The 25,850-nt window shown below is 37.5% G+C and overlaps 3 protein-coding genes across 9 annotated transcripts in view; 1 reads left to right on the forward strand and 2 right to left on the reverse strand.

The window, feature by feature from the left end:
• Nucleotides 1-4,391: 4,391 nt before the first annotated feature.
• Nucleotides 4,392-7,112, forward strand: LOC128199763 (uncharacterized). Its single transcript, XM_052890920.1, has 2 exons — nt 4,392-4,596; nt 6,058-7,112. Exons 1-2 carry the CDS (start codon nt 4,422-4,424, stop codon nt 7,056-7,058), a joined length of 1,176 nt encoding a protein of 391 aa, XP_052746880.1. The 5' UTR covers nt 4,392-4,421; the 3' UTR covers nt 7,059-7,112.
• Nucleotides 4,600-8,207, reverse strand: LOC128199762 (uncharacterized). The gene is made up of 2 exons (XM_052890919.1): nt 7,874-8,207; nt 4,600-5,629 (listed from the first exon to the last, which is right to left on the reverse strand). The coding sequence occupies exons 1-2, from the start codon at nt 8,155-8,157 to the stop codon at nt 4,711-4,713; spliced, it is 1,203 nt and encodes a 400-aa protein (XP_052746879.1). The 5' UTR covers nt 8,158-8,207; the 3' UTR covers nt 4,600-4,710.
• A 444-nt stretch (nt 8,208-8,651) lies between these two features.
• Nucleotides 8,652-25,850, reverse strand: part of LOC112046296 (insulin-like growth factor 2 mRNA-binding protein 1) — an 83,000-nt gene continuing 65,801 nt past the window's right edge. For 3 of the 7 annotated variants that reach the window (XM_052890922.1, XM_024082897.2, XM_024082898.2), the window contains exons 2-8: nt 22,650-22,817; nt 20,158-20,544; nt 19,404-19,647; nt 18,660-18,818; nt 17,953-18,210; nt 16,926-17,186; nt 8,652-14,343 (exon numbers count right to left, since the gene is read on the reverse strand). In XM_052890922.1, coding sequence (XP_052746882.1) covers nt 14,245-14,343; nt 16,926-17,186; nt 17,953-18,210; nt 18,660-18,818; nt 19,404-19,647; nt 20,158-20,544; nt 22,650-22,817 — 1,576 coding nt within the window. In that variant the 3' untranslated portion in view covers nt 8,652-14,244. Of the gene's footprint in view, nt 14,344-15,093; nt 15,220-16,925; nt 17,187-17,952; nt 18,211-18,659; nt 18,819-19,403; nt 19,648-20,157; nt 20,545-22,649; nt 22,818-25,850 lie in introns of all 7 variants that reach the window. The other 4 variants (XM_024082900.2, XM_024082899.2, XM_024082901.2 and 1 more) reach the window with 2 other exon arrangements.

Below are 25,850 nucleotides of genomic sequence, written 5' to 3' on the forward strand. Positions count from 1 at the left end.
CTTGGACGATATTGTAATACCTAGAAGAATTAGTATCGATCACTAATCACCCCCGATAGTTATGTTGGAAATATATTTCATGTACAGAATTGACCTCTACAGATTTATACTTGTGATAGTGACAGAAATAACCTAACAAATTGTCTTTCAGGTTGGCACCCTGGCATGAAAGGGGGGAGACGTTTCGATTACGACGAAATGTTCGGACCTCAGCCAGGCTTTAAGAAAACAACAATTAATGCGTCCACCCAGAAAACAACATTTGCCTCTACCATATTCACGAGTACCACGCATGAAACAGTCACCAATCCATCCATTAGCACGAATAAACCATCCATTAGCACGAATAAACCATCCACTAGTACTAATAAACCCTCCATAAGTACGAATGAACCATCCATTAGCACGAATACTGAGAAAGAAAAGTCGTATAGCGAAGAGTCACGTAGTATGGGTGTGAGCAATTCGGCAACCACCAGATTCCAACCAACCAAGCAAGCAACCCACCAACCAGGCACGATAACATCAACTGGATCTAACCAAATGATTACAGAGTTTAGTTCTGACGCAACTTCTGACAAACACGCGATAACAGACAATGGCCATGCGAATGCCCAATCATCATTGTCATTACAACATACTTATCCTACTACCAGCTTAGACAACATTGATACCGTCTATGGAGGATCTTCATCTAAACGTGAGTGTCAATCCCTATATACGTAGTATAACAAAGTCGCTTACTCTGTCTCTATATCCCTATGTGTTCTTAAATCTTTAAAACTACGCAACGAATTTTGATGAGGCTTTTTTTAATAGATAGAGTGATTGAAGAGGAAGGTTTATATGTATAACTAGCACCCCGCCTCGGCTTCGCACAGGTGCAATGCTAATACGCTACAGAAAAACTGTGAACATTGTATATGTCGGTGAGTGAGTTACGGCTTGCTTTGTCCAAATAAAACATAAACATAACTCGGGTGCTCGGGTCGCCATTCCAGCACTTTGGGACCCCAACGTCCATCGGCTCTTCGAACTATGTGCCGATTATGTATGCTTAAATCATTATAACTACGCAACGAATTCTGAAACGTTTTTTTTAATAGATAAAGTGATTGAAGAGGAAGGTTTATACTTATAACTAGCAACCCGCCTCGGCTTCGTACGGGTGCAATGCTGATACCAAATACGCTACAGAAAAACTGTGAACGTAGTATATTATGTCGGCGAGTGAGTTACGGCTTGCTTTGTCCAAATAAAACATAAACATAACATTTGAATATGGAAATTTGAATCATCATCATATCAGTCGATGGACATCCACTGCAGGACATAGGCCTTTTGTAGGGACTTCCAAACATCACGATACTGAGCCGCCTGCATCCAGCGAATCACTGCGACTCGCTGATGGGGGGTCTACCAACATTGCGCTTTATAGAGCGGGGTCGCCATTCCAGCACCTTGGACCCCCAACGTCCATCGGCTCTTCGAACTATGTGCCCCGCCCATTGCCACTTCAGCTTCGCGACTCGTTGAGCTATGTCGATGACTTCGGTTCTTGTGCGGATCTCCTCATTTCTGATTTGATCACGCAAAGATACTCCGAGCATAGCTCGTTCCATCGCCCGCTGTGTGACTCTAAGCTTTCTGAACCAAGCCTCGGAACCATAGGTCATCACTGACAACCAACACGCACTGTTCGAAGACTTTTGTCTTCAGGCACTAAGGAATTTCGGACGAAAAGATATCGCGGAGTTTCCCAAATGCAGCCCAGCCACAAAGGCTAAGCATAGTGGCTGGTTATGCTCTTGGGTCTACTGTATTAATCTGCCGCAGCGTATGGATGTGGTGTATAGTACTAAGGCTTTTCGGAATCCGGTTTGCTCGGGAGGTTGAAAGTCGTTAAACCTACAAGCGAGACGATTCGTAATGACTCTCGAGAACAATTTGAAAACATGGCTCAGCAGTAAGATGGGACTGCAATTCTTCAGCAAAGTGTTGTCACATTTTTTGAAGAACAGAACCACCAATGAATTTTGGAAATTTGAATGAGCCTTACGATTTTTTTTAAACCTTAGGTGAAAAAAGGCCATAGATTCATTCATTCATCATTAGTCTCAAGGCCGAGGTCCGTACCCCCGCCCCGATCACACGGGCCGGAGAAGACCCACATATCACGTAATGGAGGATTCAAAAAACAATATGCGAGTAGATGGCGCTGTTTTAATGCCATGGTAATTAGCCATTTTCCTGAAATAAAAAAACAAAAAAAATCCGCTAGTGGCAGCACCGGTGGGTTCACCACAAAACAAAGCGTTTATGCGTGAAACATACAGTACTGAGAACAGAATATAGGTCTTCAAGCAGGTAGGCGCCTATAGCGGGAAGCCTGCGCGCGGCGTCGCTTGTGTATAAGTACTTCACAATCTTCGCGTCTTCGCCTAACGTCTGTTGTGTTTTTCATGCCTAATGCTACCCTTAATTCCAATTAATTTTATGAAAAATTATTAAAACATGGTTGTGTTAAAAAAATTTAGTTAAAAAGAGCCATCTGTAGTAAAAACATGTGTTAAAAAAATTTTGTCGAAAAGCGCCATCTGTAGTAACACTTATAAACTACGACACAAAACTTGTAAGCCCAGCGCTGAGGCCTTGGTTTTTAACGGCATAATTACGAACTAGCAGGAGCTTATGAAGTAAAGCAAGTCTAACCTGAGAGATGGCGCTACTATTTTTCAAATTTAAATTTTTTTTTTTAATTTTTTTTTTATATCATTTTATTTTTATATACTCAGTCGTGTGGTTATAAACAAACTTACTTACTTTGAGTGTGCTATACTAGCATTTTGTTTGCATTCTTCGATTCTTAAATAGTAGTCAATTCCCGGTAGGTAGGTCAGCATCTTCCGTTAATTTTATTGAAATTCTATACGTTTGGTTTTTTTGGCAGTCATCTGCTCTGGTACAATTCTAAAGAAAAGCGTTAAGCACATGCTCAGTGGTTGTTCAAAATCGAGGATAAAATACAGCCTATGACAGTCAGAAATAACGCGGCTTTCTATAGGTAAAAGAATTTTCAAAATCGTTACTGTAGATCCAAGGATATCCCCTTACAACTTCACAAAATTTTACTTTTCTCTGTGTACCTACCTGTATAATATTTCTTTTCCAGCTATAAAGAAACCTATGTCGTTAGCTAAAAAGGCACCAAAAGCTAATAGCATACCATCAACGCAAGAAAGGCATCCTGAGTTGGCGCAAGTTGCTGCAGAGCTAGCCAAAGAACTGGGACCAAGACCTGGTTTTAAAAATCGATTCCCAATACTGTGGCGTGTTTCTACTAAAGTATACCTTGGTGACAGTACCCGGTACCCGGTTCCATTACCCGAAAACCACGCATTTTGCTACACTAACCCACACAACGCATTATGCCGAACTTATATTTAATGTGAAACTAATAAACAATTATGTACTTAATATATTTTAAGTGATTTTAATTTTGTATGCGACTATCCTAAAATAACCGACTGTGGTTCTTACTACACCGGTAAAACTGGTGAAAGACTATTGGCTGTACAATTTATATTAAGCTTTTTACATTACTTATCACTATATACAGAGCCTCCGTGGCGCAGTGGTATGCGCGGTGGATTGACAAAACGGAGGTCCTGGGTTCGATCCTCCGAAGTGCATCAACTGATACGCATCGTACGGATCAACCGAATCTACCGTAAAATTTAGGGTGAGGCCAAACGAGCGTAATTTCTGCTGCATTTGGGTTCATACAAAACTCCAGTTCCTGCGACATGGCGTCACAACAAATGTTGTGTTCAGACTTGCACACGAATTTCTGCGACCGAATTTACACGGCTGACAACTCACTAAATTACGCTCATTTGGCTTCACCCTTGCTAGAAATTGTCGATCAAGTATACCCACGGCTATAACTGATCGTGTGTTGATCGCTGCGTGCATGACGGCTCGACTTGACGCATACATGAAGTTCTTCCCTGAGGGCAGCGCTGCAGAAACGTGGGTATACTTGATCGTCAATGGCTATCATTATGCGTAGATTATCATGAAAAGGACTAGCGGTCCTTTTGAAAGAAAGAAGTCTCGCGTCCTTTCTACCCAATTGTCCGGCTATTAGGGCGATCTACATGCCGTCAGTTTGGATTAAGGGCGCTTTTAGTGTCACGCGGATTTGCTCACGCACGCGGGATTGGCCCGCATGCGTAGCATCCGCAAAGAACAATTTCATATAGGTATCTATTGTAAAGCGTGATAAACGCACGCGGGACGCGGGGCGCTGTGCGGGGCGTCACCCCGGTGCGGGGTATCCGCATGCGTAAGCGCTGCCTACAACTTCAGTGCCCATTTTAGAGTCGAGCGGGGCGCACGCGCCGTATTGTACTACCGAAATGAAAATTGATACAGAACGAGTAATCATTGAAGTTCATCTGCGGCCCGTTTTGTGGGATAAACGCAATGAATTATACAAAAACAGGGACGCGAGGGAGGCTGCATGGAGAGATATTTTGAAGGAATTGGCACCTAACTACGAAAATTTGAGCGAAGAGGAAAGAAAAGTGGCGGGTATGTGTTTGGTTCATTATTTTATTTATACAAGCATCATTACTTTATTAATATAAGCATAATTATTTAATTCACAAATAACATCAAAAACCTTCTAAAACCTTTTGAGTTTAGTTAATTAATTATATATCGGTGTTGCCAGGAGACTTTTCCTTCATTGATAAAGTAATCTGCAAATATATCTCTGATATTACTTGCCGACGTATTACTACTTTCAGTCTGCTGCCTGGGTAGTGGTCCCGTAAAACCATTTGTGACAAATGTATGGCTGACCATGTAGCCATCCCGTTTCCTTATGAAATTGTGAAGTAGACATGCCGTCTTGACTATTGATTGTGCTAGATCTAACTTGACAGTCATGGATCTGTGAAATATTCTAAATTTATTTGACATAATTCCAAAAGTGCATTCTATGTACCTTCTAGCTCTGGACAGACGGTAATTAAATATTTTCTTTTTGTAAGGTAAATTATCACGAGCATAAGGCCGCATCATATGTGATGATAAACCAAATGCCTCATCTCCCACTATCACGAACGGCAACTTTGCTCTTACACTAGATGGATAAGCTACTTCGGGGCAAATAATAGGCAACTCTTGCGGGTCAGGGATACCCAACGTGTTACTTTCCAGTTTCGTATACAATTGACTCCTTCTAAAGATGGTTGAATCGGCGTTGCTTCCACTGGTACCGACATTAATATATGTAAAATTATAATCAGCATCACACATTGCGAGGAGCACTACAGAATAATATTTCTTATAATTAAAATATAGTGATCCACTGTGCGGCGGCCGAATCACTCTTATATGTTTTCCATCAATAGCACCCAAGCAATTAGGAAAATTTGTATATGTGAGAAATCCCTCTGCGATTTCTTTCCATTTGATCCCATTAAGCTGTGGAATACATTCAGACTTTAGTTCAATCCATATTATGTAACAAACTTGTCTTACTATTTCGCTAATTGTTGCAATTCCAATCATATAGGAATAGTGTAGATCAGTGAATGTATTACCAGTTGCCAAATATCTGAAAACAAAAACAATATATTAATAATATGATAACATAATATATTAATAATGCTGACATCAGACATAAGACAGCATGCACCGCTCGAATTTTACTTCAGAAGAAAAATAAATACCCGTGAAAGGGCACGGAAGTAGCTAGCGCTAGAAGTTTTTAATTCGTTTTAACTACAGTACTATAGCTACGTTAGATTTCTATGATTTGCCGAAAATGTTATCATATCCAACTAATATCAGATTTGTACACACGGCCACAGATCAAGCTTCCCAAAACCAGTATAAACAGGACTCATGCGTTGTTTATTATCGTAGACGACTCGCCGCCCGGCGAGGCCCTAGCAAGTTCCGTTTATTGGTACTGGTTTTGGGTAACTTGATCTGAAACTGTGTGTACTTTTGCCACTTACTTATTATATTTTGTCATTTCAGACAAGAAAATACAACAACGCTGGCGAACAGCAAGGGACACTTACCATAAAGACAAGATATCTGAAAAAAATCAGCCATCCGGCTCTGGGAGTAAGAAGAAGAAGAAATATTCTTACTATGACATTTTGACTTTCTTAGACAGTACAACGGAAACTGCTGGAGAAGAGTCACTCTGTGAAGAAATGTCTGAACAAAGTAATTTAGAAACACCTAATGAGTCCACGCAACCAGGTACTTCACGTCAAGAAAGTTCTCAACTAACATCACAACGTAATTTAGAAACACGTAATGAGTCCACGCAACCAGATACTTCACGTCAAGAAAGTTCTCAACTAACATCACAACGTAATTTAGAAACACGTAATGAGTCCACGCAACCAGATACTTCACGTCAAGAAAGTTCTCAACTAACATCACAACGTAATTTAGAAACACGTAATGAGTCCACGCAACCAGATACTTCACGTCAAGAAAGTTCTCACCCAACATCAAAACAAAAACAAGTAAAATCTAAAAAGCAAGCACCATCTGAATTTGAGGCACAGTTATTAGAATGCTTAAAGTCTAATCAACTGGAGCTAGAAAGTGAGGATTTGGCTTTCTTTCAGTCTCTGCAGCCTTCATTAAAAAGATTCACTAGATATCAAAAACTAATGTTCAGAACAAAAGTGTTAAATATAGTTATGGAAATGGAAAGTCAAACACAACCTGCATACTACAGTCCCATACCTACAACAAGTTCTAGTGCTTTTACTGAGCTTGACAGTTTGTCACCGATAAATCAAGATTACCAAACCAATAGTATAATCCAGGATACTTCGAGTCTTAACGACAATGCTATTAGTTCTGCTGCAGTGAATGACAATGAAACTCTTATTTCGACTGAAAGCGGCTTGTTTAATATCACGTCTTATGACGTAATTTATACCCCAGCAACAACATCGTCTACAGGCGAAAGAAATGTCAACGCTCAGGATACAAATTTACAAAGAAATGAATGATGTAAAATTTGATTTTTTAATTTATGAATAAAACTCTTTTTATTAAAATGAGTACGATTAACTTTTTTTCTCCAGTTTCTCATTAATTGTATGTTTAGTCATATGAGTGCGGTTGTACACACGGCACAGATCAAGTTACTCAAATCCAGTATAAGCGGGACTCCGACGGGTTACCTAAGTATGATAATACGCAAGGCGCGAGTTCCATTTATGCTGGTTTTGGGTAACTTGATCTGTGGCCATGTGTACTTTATCAGATAAAAAAAAGGATTGTGTATCCACCTACGTTGAACGTACCAATCCCAAACCAATTAAGGACTTTTTTTGACTTTAAATTACTGTCATGTGCAAACCTATAACTTTTATCTATATTATAATAAGTAGCGTGTGATGAAAGGTAGGAATGATTCCACGTTAATGGTGACATTTTATGAGTAAAATAATCTTATTTTATGAAATTTCAACAATTAATAACCAATGACGCGTTACTTTACGATATTTCAAACAAAAAATCATTATTATACCGTTTATTTAGACTGGATAATTACTAGAACATGTGTTGTATGATGTCTCAATAGTTGACCACGATGGTCAACTACCGAAAAAATCATTGATTTGATTTTTGTTTAACATTTTTGCAGTTGACCAGAGTACATGACAAAATTTTTTTTTGCACATGTAAATTTACACATGACAGTAATTTGAAGTCAAAAAAGTCCTTTACTGGTTTGGGATTGGTACGTTTATCCTACCTGTTCAAATCCCTTTCCACTAAATCATAGCAGGAAATTAAATATTTAAAATTTAAAACTTACCTTAATGTAATAGCGAGCCTCTCAATCGGTTGTATTGTAATCCTTCGTAAACTGCGTTTTTGTAGCTTATTCTCAATTTTACACAACAGTTCATCAAAAGAACGAATGGACATTCGAAAGTAATTTTTAAATTTACGTTCATTATTTTGTAGTTTTCCAAAGTGTGTAACAAACGCCCCAGCAAGAAGCCTATTTTCAAGAAAGGGATCAACATGTACTCTTGTCTTCTTGTTTCGTCGTTTGTAAAGTATGTAAGCGATAGATATTCTTCTGACATTGATCATTTTTGAACACGTCTATACCGTTACGCAGCCCGTAGCAAACTGAAACTCATGCTGCGCATGATCCGCAGCGTGAAATTTTACGCATGCGGTCCAATCCCGCGTGCGTGAGCAAATCCGCGTGACACTAAAAGCGCCCTTATAGCTTGGCAAATTCGTTGATGACACTCCCATGATATACGGGCGACGGACTGCGCGGACGCATCGCTACCCCTCCCGGCCCGCGCAGACCATCGGAGTGTTACGAACTTGCCCAGCTATAGCGCTGCAGGCACGTGAATGGTGAACTTAACGGATGGAGAGTGGCTAGCGTTAAGTGAGTGAGGAAACGCGTGAAGTCATCTGGATCTATTAGTTATTAGAGTCTTAACAAGTAATTTATAAAAATGCTTCTACTTTACCGACGCTCCCTTTCCTCTAATAACAATAGCCAAACCATCTTTCGTAGATACAAATGTATAAGGTAGTGGTCAGTATTAAATGAAATAAAACACAAATATTGATCAATTTTTATTACATTTAAGAAACCTAAATTTGACAATTTCCATTATTGTTTATATAATAGCATTCTTATACAATATTGATTTTTTTTGTAATATTTTAAATTCAGTGTCCAAAACATGCACAAAGATAATTATCATATTCATTTAGTAATATTGAGGTAGTTATTAGTTTCTGAACTTATACCAATTATAAAATGGTTCTTATATAACATTTACAACAAAATTTAGGTAAAACATGCCATAAAGCCCAATAGACTTTTAAAACATCTTAAAATGTACACTGAATCGAGTGTGAAGAAACATGAAAAAAAAAAATAACTAACTTTAAACTTGTACATTGGACTTCTGTCAAGATGAGAAGCAACAATAACAGCTTCTCAATACTATAGTGTCCTCTGGAATCTCTTACTTGTCACAGTGCTATATACAGTGCGACAGACTCGACTGTGCTTAGTGTTTATTACATCATACATTTTCGGTAATTCAATTTTCAATTCAATACTATTTTTACTTTTAAAACCTGACCAAATACATCAATGATTTCAAAATACATTCATGCGCATAAATTCAAATTAAATCCGACAATCACAAACGTAGATTACACACATTTACCAATATCATTAAAACGTGATCGTATATATAACAGTATAGAACCATGGAAACAAGAATGACAATAAATTTATTACCAGCGAGAAATGACAATATGTATAGCCTGGCAAAAAAGAGTAGAAATTAATAAAGGCGCCACTATCGCCAACACGGCAACACGAATACAAGATACAATATACGTAGCCGTAACCATAAAACAACATAACCTTCAAAGCCGATTTTTTTTTAATAATGATCTTTACGGCTTTGGGTTCTAGCCCTTTTAGCGACATAATAATCACTTTTGACAGCATAGACACTAACAACTGACAAGTGGAATAGTGTTGTAGCATGGTAAAAAAAAAAGTTAGTTCAGCTTCTACACTTTTTTGTCAAGCCGTAGATGACCAAGAGCGGGCGACGCAGCGATGTAGTTCAGTCTCGGGCCGCGTGCGCCCGCGCTTGCCCCCAACTTAACACTACTTCACAACGATACAATAATCAACTAAATCTATTCATTTCTGATTCCTAACACATCATGGAAATCGTAATGCTGTTCACATTGCGATACTCTTGCTTACAATGGAAGGAATAAACGACATGCTATATGTACACTCCTACTCCTTTCGCGGTCAAGCGGCCGACACGCTCGCACTTTCTCCTTAAGTATATCGCTATTTTTATTTTTATTTTATTTTTAAACTGAATTGTTACACGCCTAAATTAGCACATGTATATCCAAAAGTAGTAAACTAATAATAATTAATCTTTATTTAAATGCGACCGTTGGCCAGTTATCAACGAAAATCCTGGCTGTTAATAAGAGTCTTAGTAAGCAGAGATTGGTTTCACACAACCAAAAATAAGCGATTTTTTTTGCAATTATGTATTTATTCCATACCCGTGAAGCACTACAATAACCGTTATAAATTTTATATGCTGTTTACTTTGATTTTGAAAACGTTAGAACCCATTGAAAAATACTGAACAAATAAGACCCTAAGTTAATATAGGACAAATAGAAAATAGCCTGTCAATAATTGTACCTTATTCATATTTAAAAAGTTTTAGATAAAGAAATTACTGGTTATAGGACCATGTAATCATGTACATGAGAAGAGTACATGAAAACAATAGGAAAAAGAATAATTGAATGTAAATAGAATAGTAAGTGGTGTTAATATTATTTCTAATGTTATTATGAAAATGATCATTAAATGTTAGTAATTTGATAGTTAATTATCGCATTAACTTTCATCCAAAAAGCCACGTAAGTGTCATTACAGGAATACTCATCAACATTTATATACAAATTGAAACCTGGAAAAACCAATTTTTTTTTATTGTGTAATTAAAAAAATATTATGGTATATGACTGATATTTATTCTATATCGTTATGTATTGGCGGAAACATATTCCGCTAACGCAATACAATATAGTGGAAATTCAGTTATATTCTTACTTAGGCCAATTTGCATTTGTACCTATATAATAGATATGTATGGAAATAACATATTTGTTCCTGCATTTGAAACCAAATAAATGGTGTCACTAAAATAAATTAGCTGTGGAAACTATTTCAGTAATAATTGTTCTCTGAAGAATTTTTCTATTTAAAAATAATTAGGACATTAAAAACATGAAATTTAAATAACGTTTTTCATTAAAACTCAATATAAAATATTAGAACGGCTTCGTAAGTGCTCGAGGGTATGGGATACTATTATTTATTAAGACCGACATAAAAAAAAAAAAACATTAATAGCCGCTGACACTTCAGAACTGTATGCTAATTAAACGGCTAAGAGACAATTGGCAAAAACTATTAAAATTTCACATGTTTACACTATTAACGTACTTATTTTAATGTTATTTATATCGAATACACACGACAGGCCATCTGTTTACTAAAGTAACGAACTAGGGCTAAATAATACTTAATGATATAATAATTAGCCTGTTCCGAAAAGCAAAGGTATAATGATATTATATTTTTTTTTTCATTATACTTATAAAAAAAAATACTATACCGGACCATTTGCAAACAGTTGCAGTTCGTATAAGTAATACTGCAAAGACTCGTGCGCAGGAAATCATGGCCAATAATAAAGATAATAATAAAATCATTAAACGAAAAAATAAAAATTAAAACCATCAAATGGAAAATTTACTTATACCTTTCAGATATCAGCTATGTAAGCTGGTGGCAATTTTCAAAATAAACCTGCAGACGGTATATCAATGCCATTAAATTTTATAAGAGTGGTGGTGATTATCTTAGGTGTTCTTGTTATAATTGTATTATATAATAATACATTTTATTTTAATATTAATATAGTGGAAAATGGCACCCAAAACATTAATATTACTATGAAGAACTAAATCAAATATCTCATAGAAAACTTTACATGTAATTAGAAAGATATTTGTCTGTTCCCATTTACCTCTTTCTCTTATTTTTGCCACCAACTCACTCTAGCTATAATAATATATCAAATATTTTTTATACACACCAAACACACATGTTCAAAAAAAAAAAAAAAAAGGTATAATAATTTTGACAAGTGCTCGATCTATAATACATGCCCCCCATGTTAAAACAAAATAAATCGCACAAGACACTAAAACAAACAAATAATATTATATGAAATTGTTTAATTTATATATATATAGATGGCGTTTGGCAACTAGATTAGACATGCAGAAAGGTAGAGCAAAAGTTGCATGGAATGGATCTGCATTTGTTAGACGTTTTACGTTCATTAGCAAAATACTGATTAAAATAGGCAATCAAACAAATCGTTCAGTGACGGTACATTTGGTGAAAATTGAATGCCAAAAGAGAGATAATTTACAATAATATGTGGAAGTGTGAGTACGGTGGAGATCTGTTTTCAAGTTCATTCAAAATAAATAATGCCACAAAAACGTAGACAGAGAAGTAAATAGACAGATAGAAAGTATCCACATTCTAAAAAAAATGATTTGTAAAACCCTTAACAACAAGAATTCAGTAAAAATAAATTGCTATTTGGTGTATTAAAGTAAGATGGTTCAATATGTCATTTTTTGAAACATAAATGATTTCATCCAGTTTTTAAAAGTTTTTATTTACAAATAAAAAATGTTAATATAACATTGAATTAAATTTTTTGAGGCTATGAGACGGTAAAATCAGTAAATTCGTTGATCATGTCCGTCAGTGGAGTATATACTTTTCTGTGTCTGGTCGCAAAACAATTTATGGTTTGAATAAACATCTTATATTATAAGAAAATCACTTGATTTTGATTGTTTTTGTCAAATGTAGGTCAGTTTCTATTTACACGTAATTTGCTATATATTATTTAAGTATAAAAAAAATTATTTTCAAAACTATTATACCCACCCACTACATAATCTACTATTAGTTCCATTTACAGACAACATTTTCGGCAAAACTAATTGTACCCGGGGCAAAGTTACTACATTTCATACCTACTGGCACACATTTGTTTTAGATTCTCGCATATAGAACAACGAAAAAAGATAGTGAAACATTCTTGCCAAACTTCCATATATTATCACCTTCATAAATATAATATAATTTTTTAAGCTTCACAATTTTGATATTATTCACTTAATCTTATTCTCTCTTAAATATCTCACTTGGCACAATTAACGCAAATCGTACACTCGCATAACACCGCATCGTAGCGTGGAACTGTTCGCTCACACTCGCATCGATACAGGAAACAGTTATAAAGCTAACAAAGACAATTCTACAAAGAAAACGATCAACAAATGACACTTACAAATTAAACTCGTACCTTTTAAGTCCATACCGTCCAACAATGACTACTTCAGCAAAAATATCTAATTCATCAATCAGAGTGCATCGCCGTGAGACAGCTAGACGCTACCCGCAGACTGAACTGTCGGTCCACCGGCGACCAGTTGACCAGTCGGCCAGGCGACCAGTTGACCAGTTGGCCAGGCGACCAGTTGACCGGTCGGCCAGTGTGCAGGTGCTGTCAAACTCATGTATGCTAGTTGCAAAGCATCCGATATTCTCGAGCCTCGTGACTAAAGCGATGTCGTGTTTCTCCCTTCGTAGTCCGAGATCCTAACCCACACACCCTTCAGAATAATATCAAAATTCATTGAAATGCATTAACAGATTAATCTATTACTTTATAACAAAACAAAATATGTGATTCATCTCGATTGTATAATAATTGTTGCTGTATTCTAACCTATTGCTACTAACATGTGTATATGTATAAGAGAACATAATGTCAACTATTGCGATTTGTGAAAACTCTGATTTATAATAACATGGTATGAAAACAAAATAACAATTAAATATATTCCGGCTAATTCATATCAATTCATATAACTGGTATTATCGTTAAAAAATAATGTGTATATGAATATAGTATAATAATATATATATAAGATTCATTATATAGATCCAATTACTCATTAACATTAAATCCAGTAATAAAATTCACAATTCAATATTTACTATGTTAATATAATACGTCAACAACAACATTGAACTTAGAGTGCTAACAAATAGAAGCGCTAGATGCTGCACACGCACAGGGCACTGCAGACGCTCATTAATGTAAGCTGCAGTTCGACTTGCACGAGTATGACGCTACATTACACTGACACAAACAACTGACAGTCCAGCATAAAGACGGGGACAAAGGTATAGCTTAGATAACGTCGCGTTCATATTTATGTAAGCCATAGCTTCGTCCGCTGGAGTCAGCTCATCTACATAAAGCATGTGTGCAACGAAAATGAGAAGACACATAGAGAGAAGTAGACAAGCGAGTCGTACTACTGCTTGCATTAATAGTTACGGATACGGCAGAGCTGGGCGAGGGTAGACTGCGAGGGTAGGCTGCGAGGGTAGGCCGGGGTAGCGGGGTAGGACTGGAGCGGGTAGCCTAACTCGGCGGTGGTAGACGGCGGAGCGGTGGCGGCGGGTGGAGCGGCGCGCGCCGTCTACTGCTGCGCGGGCGGCGGCGCCTGTTGGGCGGCCCGGCGGTGGCGCACCGGCGCGCTGGCCTGCGCCACCATGGCGCGGATGCGCCTCTGTGCCGACTGCAACCACCAACGTGACACATCACTAGCTATTCCCACACACATACAGCTCGCGGGTATTTACTTATACAGCATTGCACACATTCAAAAAAGTATAAAGGTAGCCTTCCGTTCTAGGCGACCGCGACCGTGACGTGCGACCCACTGCTTAGTATAAATTTATATCGAGACGCACCATATAAATTCATACTAAGCACTTGGTCGCGCGGTCGCAGGTCGCAGTCTGGAAAGCTACCTTTAAAATACACATCTTATGGTTTTACTGTGTGTTACTCTGCTAAAAGGTTTTAGTTTCGTAAATGTCACATAAAGAGTGCAATCTCGTACAAATTACTGAATTAATCCTTCAATAATGTTATAGTTCACAGACAATCATGGCTCTGGTTTAGAAACTTTTACAATATTTTATCACAAACAAATTGTATATCTGTGAACTATAATGTTATTCATAATAATTCGCAAAAGACAATAATATTTTATATTACACCAAGTCACTTACAATCATTATTAGTATTAGCTAACATTCACACAATCATACCATCAATATTAATAATAATTAAAATTTCGATACAAACAATGTACATGTAGTTACAACCCTGTAGGAATAATATAAATAAAACAAAGGTAAGGTAAGCTCAGAGATTATATTATACAAATACAATAGTCATTAACAATACATTATTACATTTATAATTAAAAAAAAAAGAAATACATTCGCTTCATGTTATCATAAATATACAGAAGACTTACCCGGTTCGTCATGAAGGAAACGATAATACGTGCTGCCATGACGGTTGACACAAATGTCATTTCAGTGAGCCAACTCCAGAGCGACTGCTGGCGTGCCCACTACGTTCATCCCGCTTCGGGCGACTGCTACAACATTTACACACCATTTACTATACACACCATTCACACTAAGTGCTCATTTACACGAGGAGCAGCTGCTGCCGACTGTAGAGTTGCCACTCGTGTAAATGAACCCTAAGCCGCGAGTCTCCAATTTACGCTCATCAACCAGTTCGCAACGCGCCAGCAACTATTATATAATATTATACTAAATATTAAATAGAAGTACTTATCTTATATAGTGCCACTTCCTCGACGACGTCACTGGGCCCATAGTCTGATACCGGACTTGTAACCACATGTACATTTCAATAATAACATACATAAAACATTCATTCATCCCATCCAGCCGTGACATTTCGTTAAAATCTGACATTAGAATTAATATACATAAATATATAGTAATAAAGTATGTACAGTTCACATCAAATGAAATTTGCTACTGGTGGCAGCCCTGTGCATGTAGTTTTATATATTTGATCATCAACCTCCTATTAAAAAGTGGATGCACAATCAGAGACCAAAAAACGTCCCCGCTCAATGAGTGCCAAACAACTTCTTGGCACTCAAGTTCAAATAGTCGCATTTTCAAATTCAACCTTAAAACTGAATCCATAAGGTTGAATTTCCTCTGAATTTGGGATTTTATTGAATATTAGACTTTATTTAAAGGCCTTTAGGTATTTTCTATTTTGCGTCCTTTTACTATAAGAGGTTGACTTTGTTTTTAAGACTTCAAAAACGAAGAGGTTCTTAAGTTCCTCAGTATGTACGCTGATTACTTTCAAGGGTAGTATTAAGCCAACTTCAGATTAGCGTACTTGATGCCAACTGTAAACACTTATTCACGTCATTCGCTATGCAAATGTTTTGGGTATAATAAATAAATAATATAATTATATCATCACATACGTCAGTAATATTGATATTATTAATGTTAGTTATTAATTTATCATTAAATAAGTCTTTATGGTCTAAGGCCCCAGTATTTCACCTTCCCAGAGAGCTAAGTATTTTATAAGTCAATTAAAAATGGATTGACTAAAAAATTTCAGTCCAGAAAAAGCGTAAACTCTAAACTTATGCAAATATATAAATAAAACAGGCTAGTTGATTCTTTTTTAAAAATTTGTCTTAAATTATTTATTTATATTATTATTGTTCTACTAGATTAAAAAAATATATACTTTTTTGAGACAAAAGAGGCAAAACGCTATCAGCCATGATGGTCAATAGTTTATGTGTCATGACGTCACCTAACCCATAAACACAACCATAATAACAAGACAGTGAAGCAAAAAATTGGACATACATTAGTTCAAATTTAATCCTCTATGGCTTGGCAAGTTCGTTCGTAACACTCCCATTGAAAAACCCACGACTGATGCACCTCACTTCCGCACACGCACAATTTCACAACCGCACAGTCCTTCCCCCCGTCGCCCGCATACCATGGTATGCGTCATCAACGAATTTGCCAACTATAGTGACTTTAAGTAACATCGTGACATCACAAAATGGACAACACCGTTGTAGACATTTGGAAAATTGTTTTAAATACATACTTGTTATATTAAGTTTTATAAGAAATTCCTCGAACTCTTACCCCATACAAAACGCAAAAAACATTTGTTTACATTAAATTTGATAAGACACCATATTGACAACAAAAACTGGCAACTAGAGAAACAACAGTCAAAACAGCGGGGGCACAAATAAATGAGAACACAAACCTGAACGCTATAGAACGGTCCGACAATGTGGACAGTGGTCTCGTGGTCGTGCGAGGAGGTGGCCGGCTGCGGCTGCGGCTGCTCGGGCAGCTTGATCAGAGAGCCGGTCACGCGCTGCAGCTCGCGGACGTTCTGCCCGCCCTTGCCGATGATGCGGCCGACCTGCGTCGAGGCCACCACGATCTCCACCGTCAGTCGCACGTCGTCCGACCCAGACATGAACCCTTCCTCTCGCATCTTCTCGTAGATCAAGTACTGCGCCTGAAATTGACAATTATTTCTTTATTTATTATTCTACAAAAAACACATTAACCCTAACCACAGATGGTTTTACTGTGCACTGGTTATTATTACATGATACTTACTTGATACAATATTTAAGAACAAAAATAATTAACAAACAAAAGAGAGGAAAACGAAGAACAATCGTTAGCGGGTAGTTAAACGCTACACTCTGTCCCAAAAAATATTCCTTTAGATTCCGCCTATGTACGTTCGTAAATATATTAGTATCTTTTAAAAGATTTTTGACCGTATCCGTAATTCAACATCGCGATTTATAAAGTCGGATTTTTATATATGACCAATTCTCTCTAATTATCCATTTCCTTCAAATTGTTGCAATAAAAATAATTAAGTAAAGATTATCAAAAAGCCTATTCAGGTAAAGTCGCTTATTACACACTAATATCACTGATGAAACAACAATCAGAAAAAGCTGCAATTATAGTTTTAAAAAGATTGAATCTTCAATGTCTTCAATTAATTTATAAATTATTAAAAGAAATTAAATATCACGTGTCTCAAATGGTGAAGGAAAAACATACCTAACCTGTATAGCAGAGAATTTTCTTAATTCTCAGAGTGTGTGAAGTCCTCTAATCCACATTGGGCCAGCGTGGTGGACTATTGGCCTAACCCCTCTCATTCTTAGAGGAGACTCGAGTTCAGCAGTGGGATAATGATGATGATTACTATAAAATACATACATGATCTATCTAATATATCATGATCATGATCAGCTCACCTTCCACTGAGCTTCAGGACTACCAACAATGGTAACCTTGCGTTCCTGTTGGGCCGCTGCGTTGGCGGCGGCGGCGGCGGCACCGGCGCCCGCGCCCATGCCCACGCCCACGCCCGAGCCACCCTCGACCTTGTCCTGCTCAAGTGGAGCTATCTTCACTGAAGCATTGCTGAATCGAATTATGTTGCGGATGTGTGATCCCTTGGTGCCAATGATAGCCCCGACCGCGTTATTTGGGATGTATAGGTAAGTGGTTTCCTGCAATAATATAAAGAATATTGTAATTGACATTCACAAGCTTTTAAATTAATTTGACAGTTGCGTCAAACATGTTCGTCAATCTGAAGTTCGCTCTTTCGACTAGCGATTACGATTAAGTAGCGGATGCCCGCGACTTCGTTCGCGTGGAAATCAATGTTAACTTTCAACCTCTATTTCACCACTTTAGAGAAGGTTGAATTTTAAAAATTCTTGAATCATATAAATTCATATTTTTTTTATGATTTATAAACAAATTTTTAAAACTGTAACTATAAAAAAGAAAGTCTTTCCATACAAACTTTCAACCCTTATTTCGCCTCCTATTTTCATTTTAGTGTCAAAAAGTATTCTATGTTTTGCTTCAAGGTCCCATTCAATGTGTACCTACTCGAACTTCAGAGCGGCAATTATTCGATGTGAACTGCAATGTCAATGATATGAAGTACCTGGGAATCACCAGCGCCCTGCTGAGCGCCACCTTGGCCGGCCAGCGGCGCATAGATAGGTGGTGGGAATGGCGGCGGTGCACCGCAGAATCCGCGCCCAGTCGACATCATGGCCATGGGGTGCAGGCCGGGGAACATGATGCTCTGGGGAGCCAGCACCTTAACAACACCAATAAAAAAATTAATAAAAACCAACTTATACAGGGTGCTCGGGAGTATTTCCCATAACTTCAAAGTGTTGATAAGTCCACTCATAAGAGCCTATAGCAGGAGGATACTGAATAACTAAAAAAAAAACACTTTATTTTCAAGTTTTCATACAAAATAATTCGGATAATTCCGAATTTCCATGTAACACACGCCTTTAGATTCATTGCATCACGTAATCGTAGTGCCGAGATATTATAACAACCAGCACTCCGCACTTCGCTAGTAAGCTCCTTCATGATATTTATCAATGAATAAGTTTGGCTAGGTATAAGGATATAACGATGTGATACAAGGGACACAATTTAAGATCTATTTACTAAAGAACTATTTTTTACTCCGGAAATATTCATTTTAGAACACATGTTCCTTAGACATTTTTTATTAATTTTCCTTATAGAATATAACCCTAGAGTTATGGTAAATACACCCAAGCATCCTGTATAAAATAAACATAATATTTAAGAGGATCTCAGTTAAAATTTTAGATCAGCATTTTATATTTCCATTACAAATAAGTAAATTATTGTATGTTACCTGCAAATCGTTTTCATAGCTCTGGCGCAGCTTGGCCGATATTTGTGACTCTGCTTTGGCCATGTTTTCAATGGTTCCCTTCACAGTGATGATACGCTCCAAGTTGAAGCTATTGATATCATTTATGGATGAAACAGTAATCTTCGTGTCTGTCTCTTGCATAATTCTTTTAATGGTATTGCCGCCCTTGCCAATGATTCTGCCAATCAAGTTGTTATGGGCCAGGATCTTGAGGCAGATTTCCCTAAAGAAAGAGACAGAATATTAATCCTTCTGTGTTAAAAGGAGATGGTCCATTTCAGGTCCACTCTTGTACCCCGTATCATTAAAATTTAAAAAATACAGGGTATTTGTTAAAATCTAAATTAGTGAATAAATGTAATGTCTTTTTATTAAAAAAAATAAATAAATAAAATTAAAACCCAAGTTTTTGAGTTATATCAAGATGGCGCCCATAAAGCAACTATGACATGACGTTTGACAGCAAACGTCAAAACGAATAACGTCATCAATCCGCCATTGTTACCCTTATCTGTGTTGCATTTCTTGGGAGAAAATTAATATTATTTCGAAAGAATTAAAGCAAATTCGTAGATTTGTATAACCGAAAATAGTTGAAAAATTTATTTTCTTTTATTTCCGCCAGGGTACAATGACTGATCCTGGATTCCATACAATTTTGGACCATCTCCTTTAGCCCGTAATTAGTTTACTAAAAAATATTATAATGTCCACATCTATGGGAAACACTTACCCTTTGTTAGTATTGTTGGCTTCCTGTTGCATCACTTCCAATATTCTTTTGCAGGCATTGGTGCAGTTATCCGGGTTGCCGTATATAGTGATGGCCTTCTCCAGCGAGCCGACGTTGTCCTTGCGGTGCACGTCGACGCGCGCGCGGCTCTGCTGCGTGATGAGGCGGATGGTGCTGCCCTGGCGGCCGATGATGGCGCCGACCATGTCGCTCTGCACCAGCAGACGCAGCGGGAAGTCCGTGGGACGCGCGCCGCTGCCGGGGGCTCCGCCACCGCCTCGGCCGCCGCCGGGCCGACCGCGCCGCCCACCGCGTGCCATCCCATCAGCTGCCTCTACCTTCATACGGCCGCCTTCCAACTCGCAACCATTCAGTCCATTGATGGCTCTGTTACACACAAATAAAAATATTTTACATTACCTAATCCGTTTCGTGGCCTATCATTCCGGATTTTCGATCATTATTACAAAGACCAATCGTCAGCTACTAATCCATATAATGTTTACGAGTAGTCGGTTCCCGAGCAACACGAATTTTTGAAAATGACCAAACACAAACGTCCTTGGGATTTAGGAACAAAATATTTGTTCATGACCACACTGCTCATGCTAATGTATGTGGTTCATGGGAAATCGAACAAAACTATGAACATGGTGAGGCGTCTTCCATCCATGCGATCTTCCTGATGATTTTGATGCGTCTGATAACAATAATGTCCCTTGAAAATTAACAGACATGACAAAGAAGGATATTTAAAAGATTTAAAAGAAATCCAGAATTATTTAAATTCGGCTTTAAGATTGTAATTTCTTTTATATTATAAGATTACTCAGTTGTTAAATCAAGCCAAGACAAAAAATATATTTAAAATCAAGTAATAACCTCATATATTGTTATTGGACGCAGCAAAATCTGGAAGAAGCAAGAAAAAACTCTAGCACCATAGATGCTATGTTCATAATTTTGTCTGACTCAATATGAACATCACATACAGAAAGTCTTAGCAGTATGGTCTGGTCATGTATAAATATTTTATTCCTAAACCCTGAACTATAAACTATTTCTTGTTCACATATAACTCTTTACGCTTCTGCCTCGAAGTCGTGACTCTCATGTCTTAAGTTTTGGTTTTTTATGGAAAATGTACATTTTTAATCAATGAAAATGGATTACGGTAAACTGGCGACAACATAACCCATGTAATGACATTTGGGATAAAGTGGCATTGCGTTAGTCCTCATTCGCACGAGAGATTTTTTAAAGGACGTTATAAAAGCGTTCAAATATAGTATGAAGTTAAATGAAGATTTATTTCCAATGCCCAAAATTGAAACACTGCTCGAAGAAAATGCTGTTTGTTTAACGTTATTTTAACGCTTTTGAACGTCCGTTAAAAAACTGTCGTGCAAATGACGGTTCAAACAACAAAGCTTCCAAATTTAACAGCTATAACAACCAAATTCCCTATGAAGGTATTTATTTTTTAATTCAACATCAATGATTCCAAGTTCAACATATGTTATAAATAAGTATAAATTAGAAAAAGATACTCAATGCGTGAACAAGCAATAGTTTACTAATAACTCGAACAGTAAAAGCCATGTACGGACTGCCTTTCGCTAAATAGTTTCCACTAAAGTTAGTCTAAGCCGGTCGTCAGCTAGCAATCGTTATTTAACTAATTCTCTCCACGAAAACACAAACAAGTCAAAAAATCAACTATGCATGCTTAAAACACTTGAGGGATAATTTAACGCGACGCAATTCTCTTAACGTTTTATAAGAAGTATTTTTTATCTAGTTACTACAGTGAGTAATTGTATAATATTATAAACAATTGTAATCGTTTCTTGTTGGAGAGTCAATGATGACTTTCATACAGGACAGTCTCAAATCAAAAATCAAATACAAAACCTAACAGTTATTAGTCTTCCTTACAATTTGAAAATAAAAATTGAACCAACGCATTTAATAAAAAAATTGTTAAACAGTGTTAATTCAGAAGGTAATACGAAATTACCGTAGTAAAACAATGGCAAAATCATTATTTCACATCAAAAACAATACAAATAACCCTGTAGATCGTGCGACGGTTTAGGAATTTTCGCCGAAGGCAGACGAGGGTCACAGAAGACAATTTTCCATTCTGCACATACCCCTGCGTCTCCAACAAGCGCTCATAGACCGTCGCGCGACCGTCATTAAAAAAAAAAAAACAGCGCTTTAACAGTTACCTCACATTGCAGTAGTAAATGTTACTCCATGCGTACACAAGTGCATCCTAAAAACCGTATTATGTACAAAGCAACAGATTGCGATAAGGCAAGAGATAGACACCACATTAAGTCATACATCATGCAATGCATCAAAGAGCGTGCGAGTGTGAGAGTCAAGCAGAAGACAGTATAAAAAAAAACCAAGGCCTCCTCCGTCCGACCAAAGTTCCAAGGCTTGTTCCGCAAGGTGCCGGCAAACGTGGAGACAATACTCACTGCTGCGCCTGCTCCGGGGACTCGAATGTGATGTACACCGCTTGGGTGGAGGCATCGCGCGAGTTCGCTTTGTCGCAATGTTGCACGTTGCCGTACTGTGAGAGCAGGGGCTCGATGGTGTCGAAGCGAGCATGCGGGGGGAGCCCACTGATGAGAATCCTTGATCGGCTGCGAGAAGCGACACAACCTATCACTTATTGTATAGCATAACAGACATTCGCTAAACCAATGATACCCTAAAGTCGTATATCTAACACCCTCCCCCCTCCCTCCCCCCGGATCGACAACGACCTACTCGCACAAGCGATCCATTGACGTAATCTTTTATTACGTTTCTTAATTTAATGAATACGTACAAACTAAATTTAATTTTCATTTAACAAACTTCAAATTGATAAAATTAAAAAAAAAATGTTTTTCGCTCTACACCATACTGTTATGCATTTCAAGTTAATGAATGTGCACAAATGCAATATCAATTAAGCAGGAGGTCTACTCATAATTAAATGCCATTGATCCAAGAGATAAATAAGTTTGAGAACTTATGCTCAAGATTGATAGAAGTTTCATTTTACTCATGGTAAATAGAAAAGAGATTCAATAGAAAGGAGATTTAATGTGGCCAGAACGCCCAAAACATGCTAGTATTAAGAGAAAATTATTGTTATAACGCGAACCGTCGAAAACTTGATCGATATTTTTACTTTGCGTTGTAGGTGTTTTATGTCAGCCACTGACCATCCAAAAAGTTCATGAGTTTGCAGCGCAAACGGCAGGACATGACATGGTCCAGATCGCTGACAACAGACGATCAGGATATCCTGCCGTTAGCGCTGCAATCTCACGAACTTATTGTATCGTGAATAGCTAACGTTAAGAATAAAAATTGTCTTATTTTGTTTTTGTAAAGTGGTAAAAAAAGACTATCAGCCAGTATGAGACAATAATTGATAACTACGCTGTGTAAAAAAATCTGCCTTTTCAACCAGTTTTCTTCTCAAACCGTTTCCAACAGCGTTGCCACTATAGTGAGCAGGGCATTTATCGTGTAAGCCTGTTTGGTGACTGATATGACAACGACGGGCGGCAGCGGCTAGCCACCCGCAATACAAAATGGCGGAACGGAGATGACATCACCGTTGGCGCACGCCTAACCCCCCTTTCCTCACCCCTCCGCCGCGACGATTGCGCCGGTTGCCATTCACAAGCGAGTCCGTACTCCATAGTAGTCCGTTGCACTCAAAAGTTTGTACTCAGTGCGTGACCCGCGCCAGTGCATTTACCTACTCAACCACGCGGTGGGGCGCCTCTCAGATAGTTACACTTACACCTCGGCTATATGCGCTATCTTTTACACACACTACATTTTATACTCGCGTTTATCTATATAGGTAGGAATCGTAGTAAGGAAAACGTTCTTATCATTATCAGTTAAATATATGTAAGTACATATAATGTATAGAGATAAATTAGTCAATGTTGCGTCATATAATATATTCCGTACTAACCAACTATACCTACTGTAAAATAGAGGTAAAATATATGAGGATATCTGGATCTACTGAACTGATTTATGAAATTATTTTAACTAATAGAAAGCCACGTTATTTGTGAGGGGCATAAGCTTTATCATCCTCGTATTTACACGGGAAATGAACGCGGGTGAAACCGTAAGGCATCTGCTAGTACACTATAAAAGTGAAAGTAAGACCATGTTCATTAGTTTAAGGTAGAGAAAAAACAGTCTTTGAAAGAGACATTTCATGAAAAAAACTTTTCAAGTTCATGTTAGTTTAGTAGAATATCCCAAATAGCCAAGCATCCGTGGAGCATTTTTACAATTGATTACTATCAAGTTAATTTTCCGTAAGTAGCTTTATCTAGGATGAGACGCTTTACTCTTAAATTTACGAAAATTCTTGATTCTGGTAACCAACTGAGTTACCAGACACTGAAAATTTCTGAGCGTCGGAACGAGATGTACCACGCAACTTCTAGGACATTGAGGCTATTAAGTTGTATACCTATTATTTAAGCAGTAAAAAAACAGCTAACAACTTTTAATAACCTCGATATTTATACACGTTGGGAGGAGGGGAGTTTACCACTGCATGGTACATAATCTCGTTTCGACGCTCAAAATTTTTCATTACCTGGTAACCCCCCAGTTAGCTACCAGAACCAAGATTATTCGTAATATAAAAGCCGACCGTCTCAAGATGAAGGCCACTCACGGATCCTGGGCTATCGGTACAGCCATATGGTGGAGAGTCAGCGATATGAACCTAATTGAAAGATACGACGGCTTGATTTATTAACTATTTCGAATTTGTACTGAACCCTCGATAGGCGAGTCCGACTTGCACTTGAATGATTTTATTTTTAGGTGAAATTAGTTATTTAAATAAACATTGCATTACTATTTTAAAACTGTAATATCCTAATAAGGGCAGAATAAAAAAAATAGTTACCCAATCCGGTAATATTGAGAGTAAGTATTACGTCTAGTTAAGTAAATATTGCACACGCGCATTACAATATGAAATTCATAGCCTATTTATTACATATGAATACATAGGGTGGATAGTAGTGAGGGGTCAATTCTACAATAGTGTGCTATTATAGTCTAGTGATCTTAACCGAAGGGCGGATACCTTACCGTGTTCCAGTAACCAGTTTCTACGTATCCCTATGTACCACATGAACCACGGTCATTATGTTTTTACTCGAGTATACGATATCTACGAACGTAGGGCGTCACCGACTCTTACACTGATCCGCATCGTAGGTATTGGAAGCACTTGTATGACTTGCTTTACAAGGAAGTGATGATGCCAGTTTTTTAAATTGTATATAAATTAGGAGTATGCTAATAGTAAAGCAATTTTGTAAAAGTAACAGGGTATTCTGCGATCATTACTTTCGAAACTACAGGGATTTAAAGGGTCAGATTTGCGGCGCTGCCACGGATCCCTGAAAAACGCAACATACAAAATGTTACGAATTAATGACGTCGTAGGTACAGAATGATCGTTAGATTTGTATGGGCGGCGTTCAAACAAAATTACTAATATCTTTGTTATTTGTGCGTTTATGTTTATAGTTCATTTATTAAAAAATGTCACATTTAATGTGAGGAAACTAAAAAACAGTATGAATTTTCATCTAATTACGATAAAAGCTTTTAATAGATTTTGAAAT

Source organism: Bicyclus anynana, chromosome Z (genome assembly GCF_947172395.1).
Source record: "Bicyclus anynana chromosome Z, ilBicAnyn1.1, whole genome shotgun sequence".
Taxonomy (NCBI): Eukaryota; Metazoa; Arthropoda; class Insecta; order Lepidoptera; family Nymphalidae; genus Bicyclus; species Bicyclus anynana.

Bases quoted from the DNA above. Each gene is read 5' to 3' on its own strand.
- LOC128199763 (XM_052890920.1), top strand. From the start codon at position 4,422: ATGAAAATTGATACAGAACGAGTAATCATTGAAGTTCATCTGCGGCCC. The intron at 4,597-6,057 runs GTATGTGTTTGG...TTGTCATTTCAG, and splicing joins AGAGGAAAGAAAAGTGGCGG to ACAAGAAAATACAACAACGC.
- LOC128199762 (XM_052890919.1), bottom strand. From the start codon at position 8,157: ATGATCAATGTCAGAAGAATATCTATCGCTTACATACTTTACAAACGA. The intron at 5,630-7,873 runs GTAAGTTTTAAA...TTTTGTTTTCAG, and splicing joins AGGCTCGCTATTACATTAAG to ATATTTGGCAACTGGTAATA.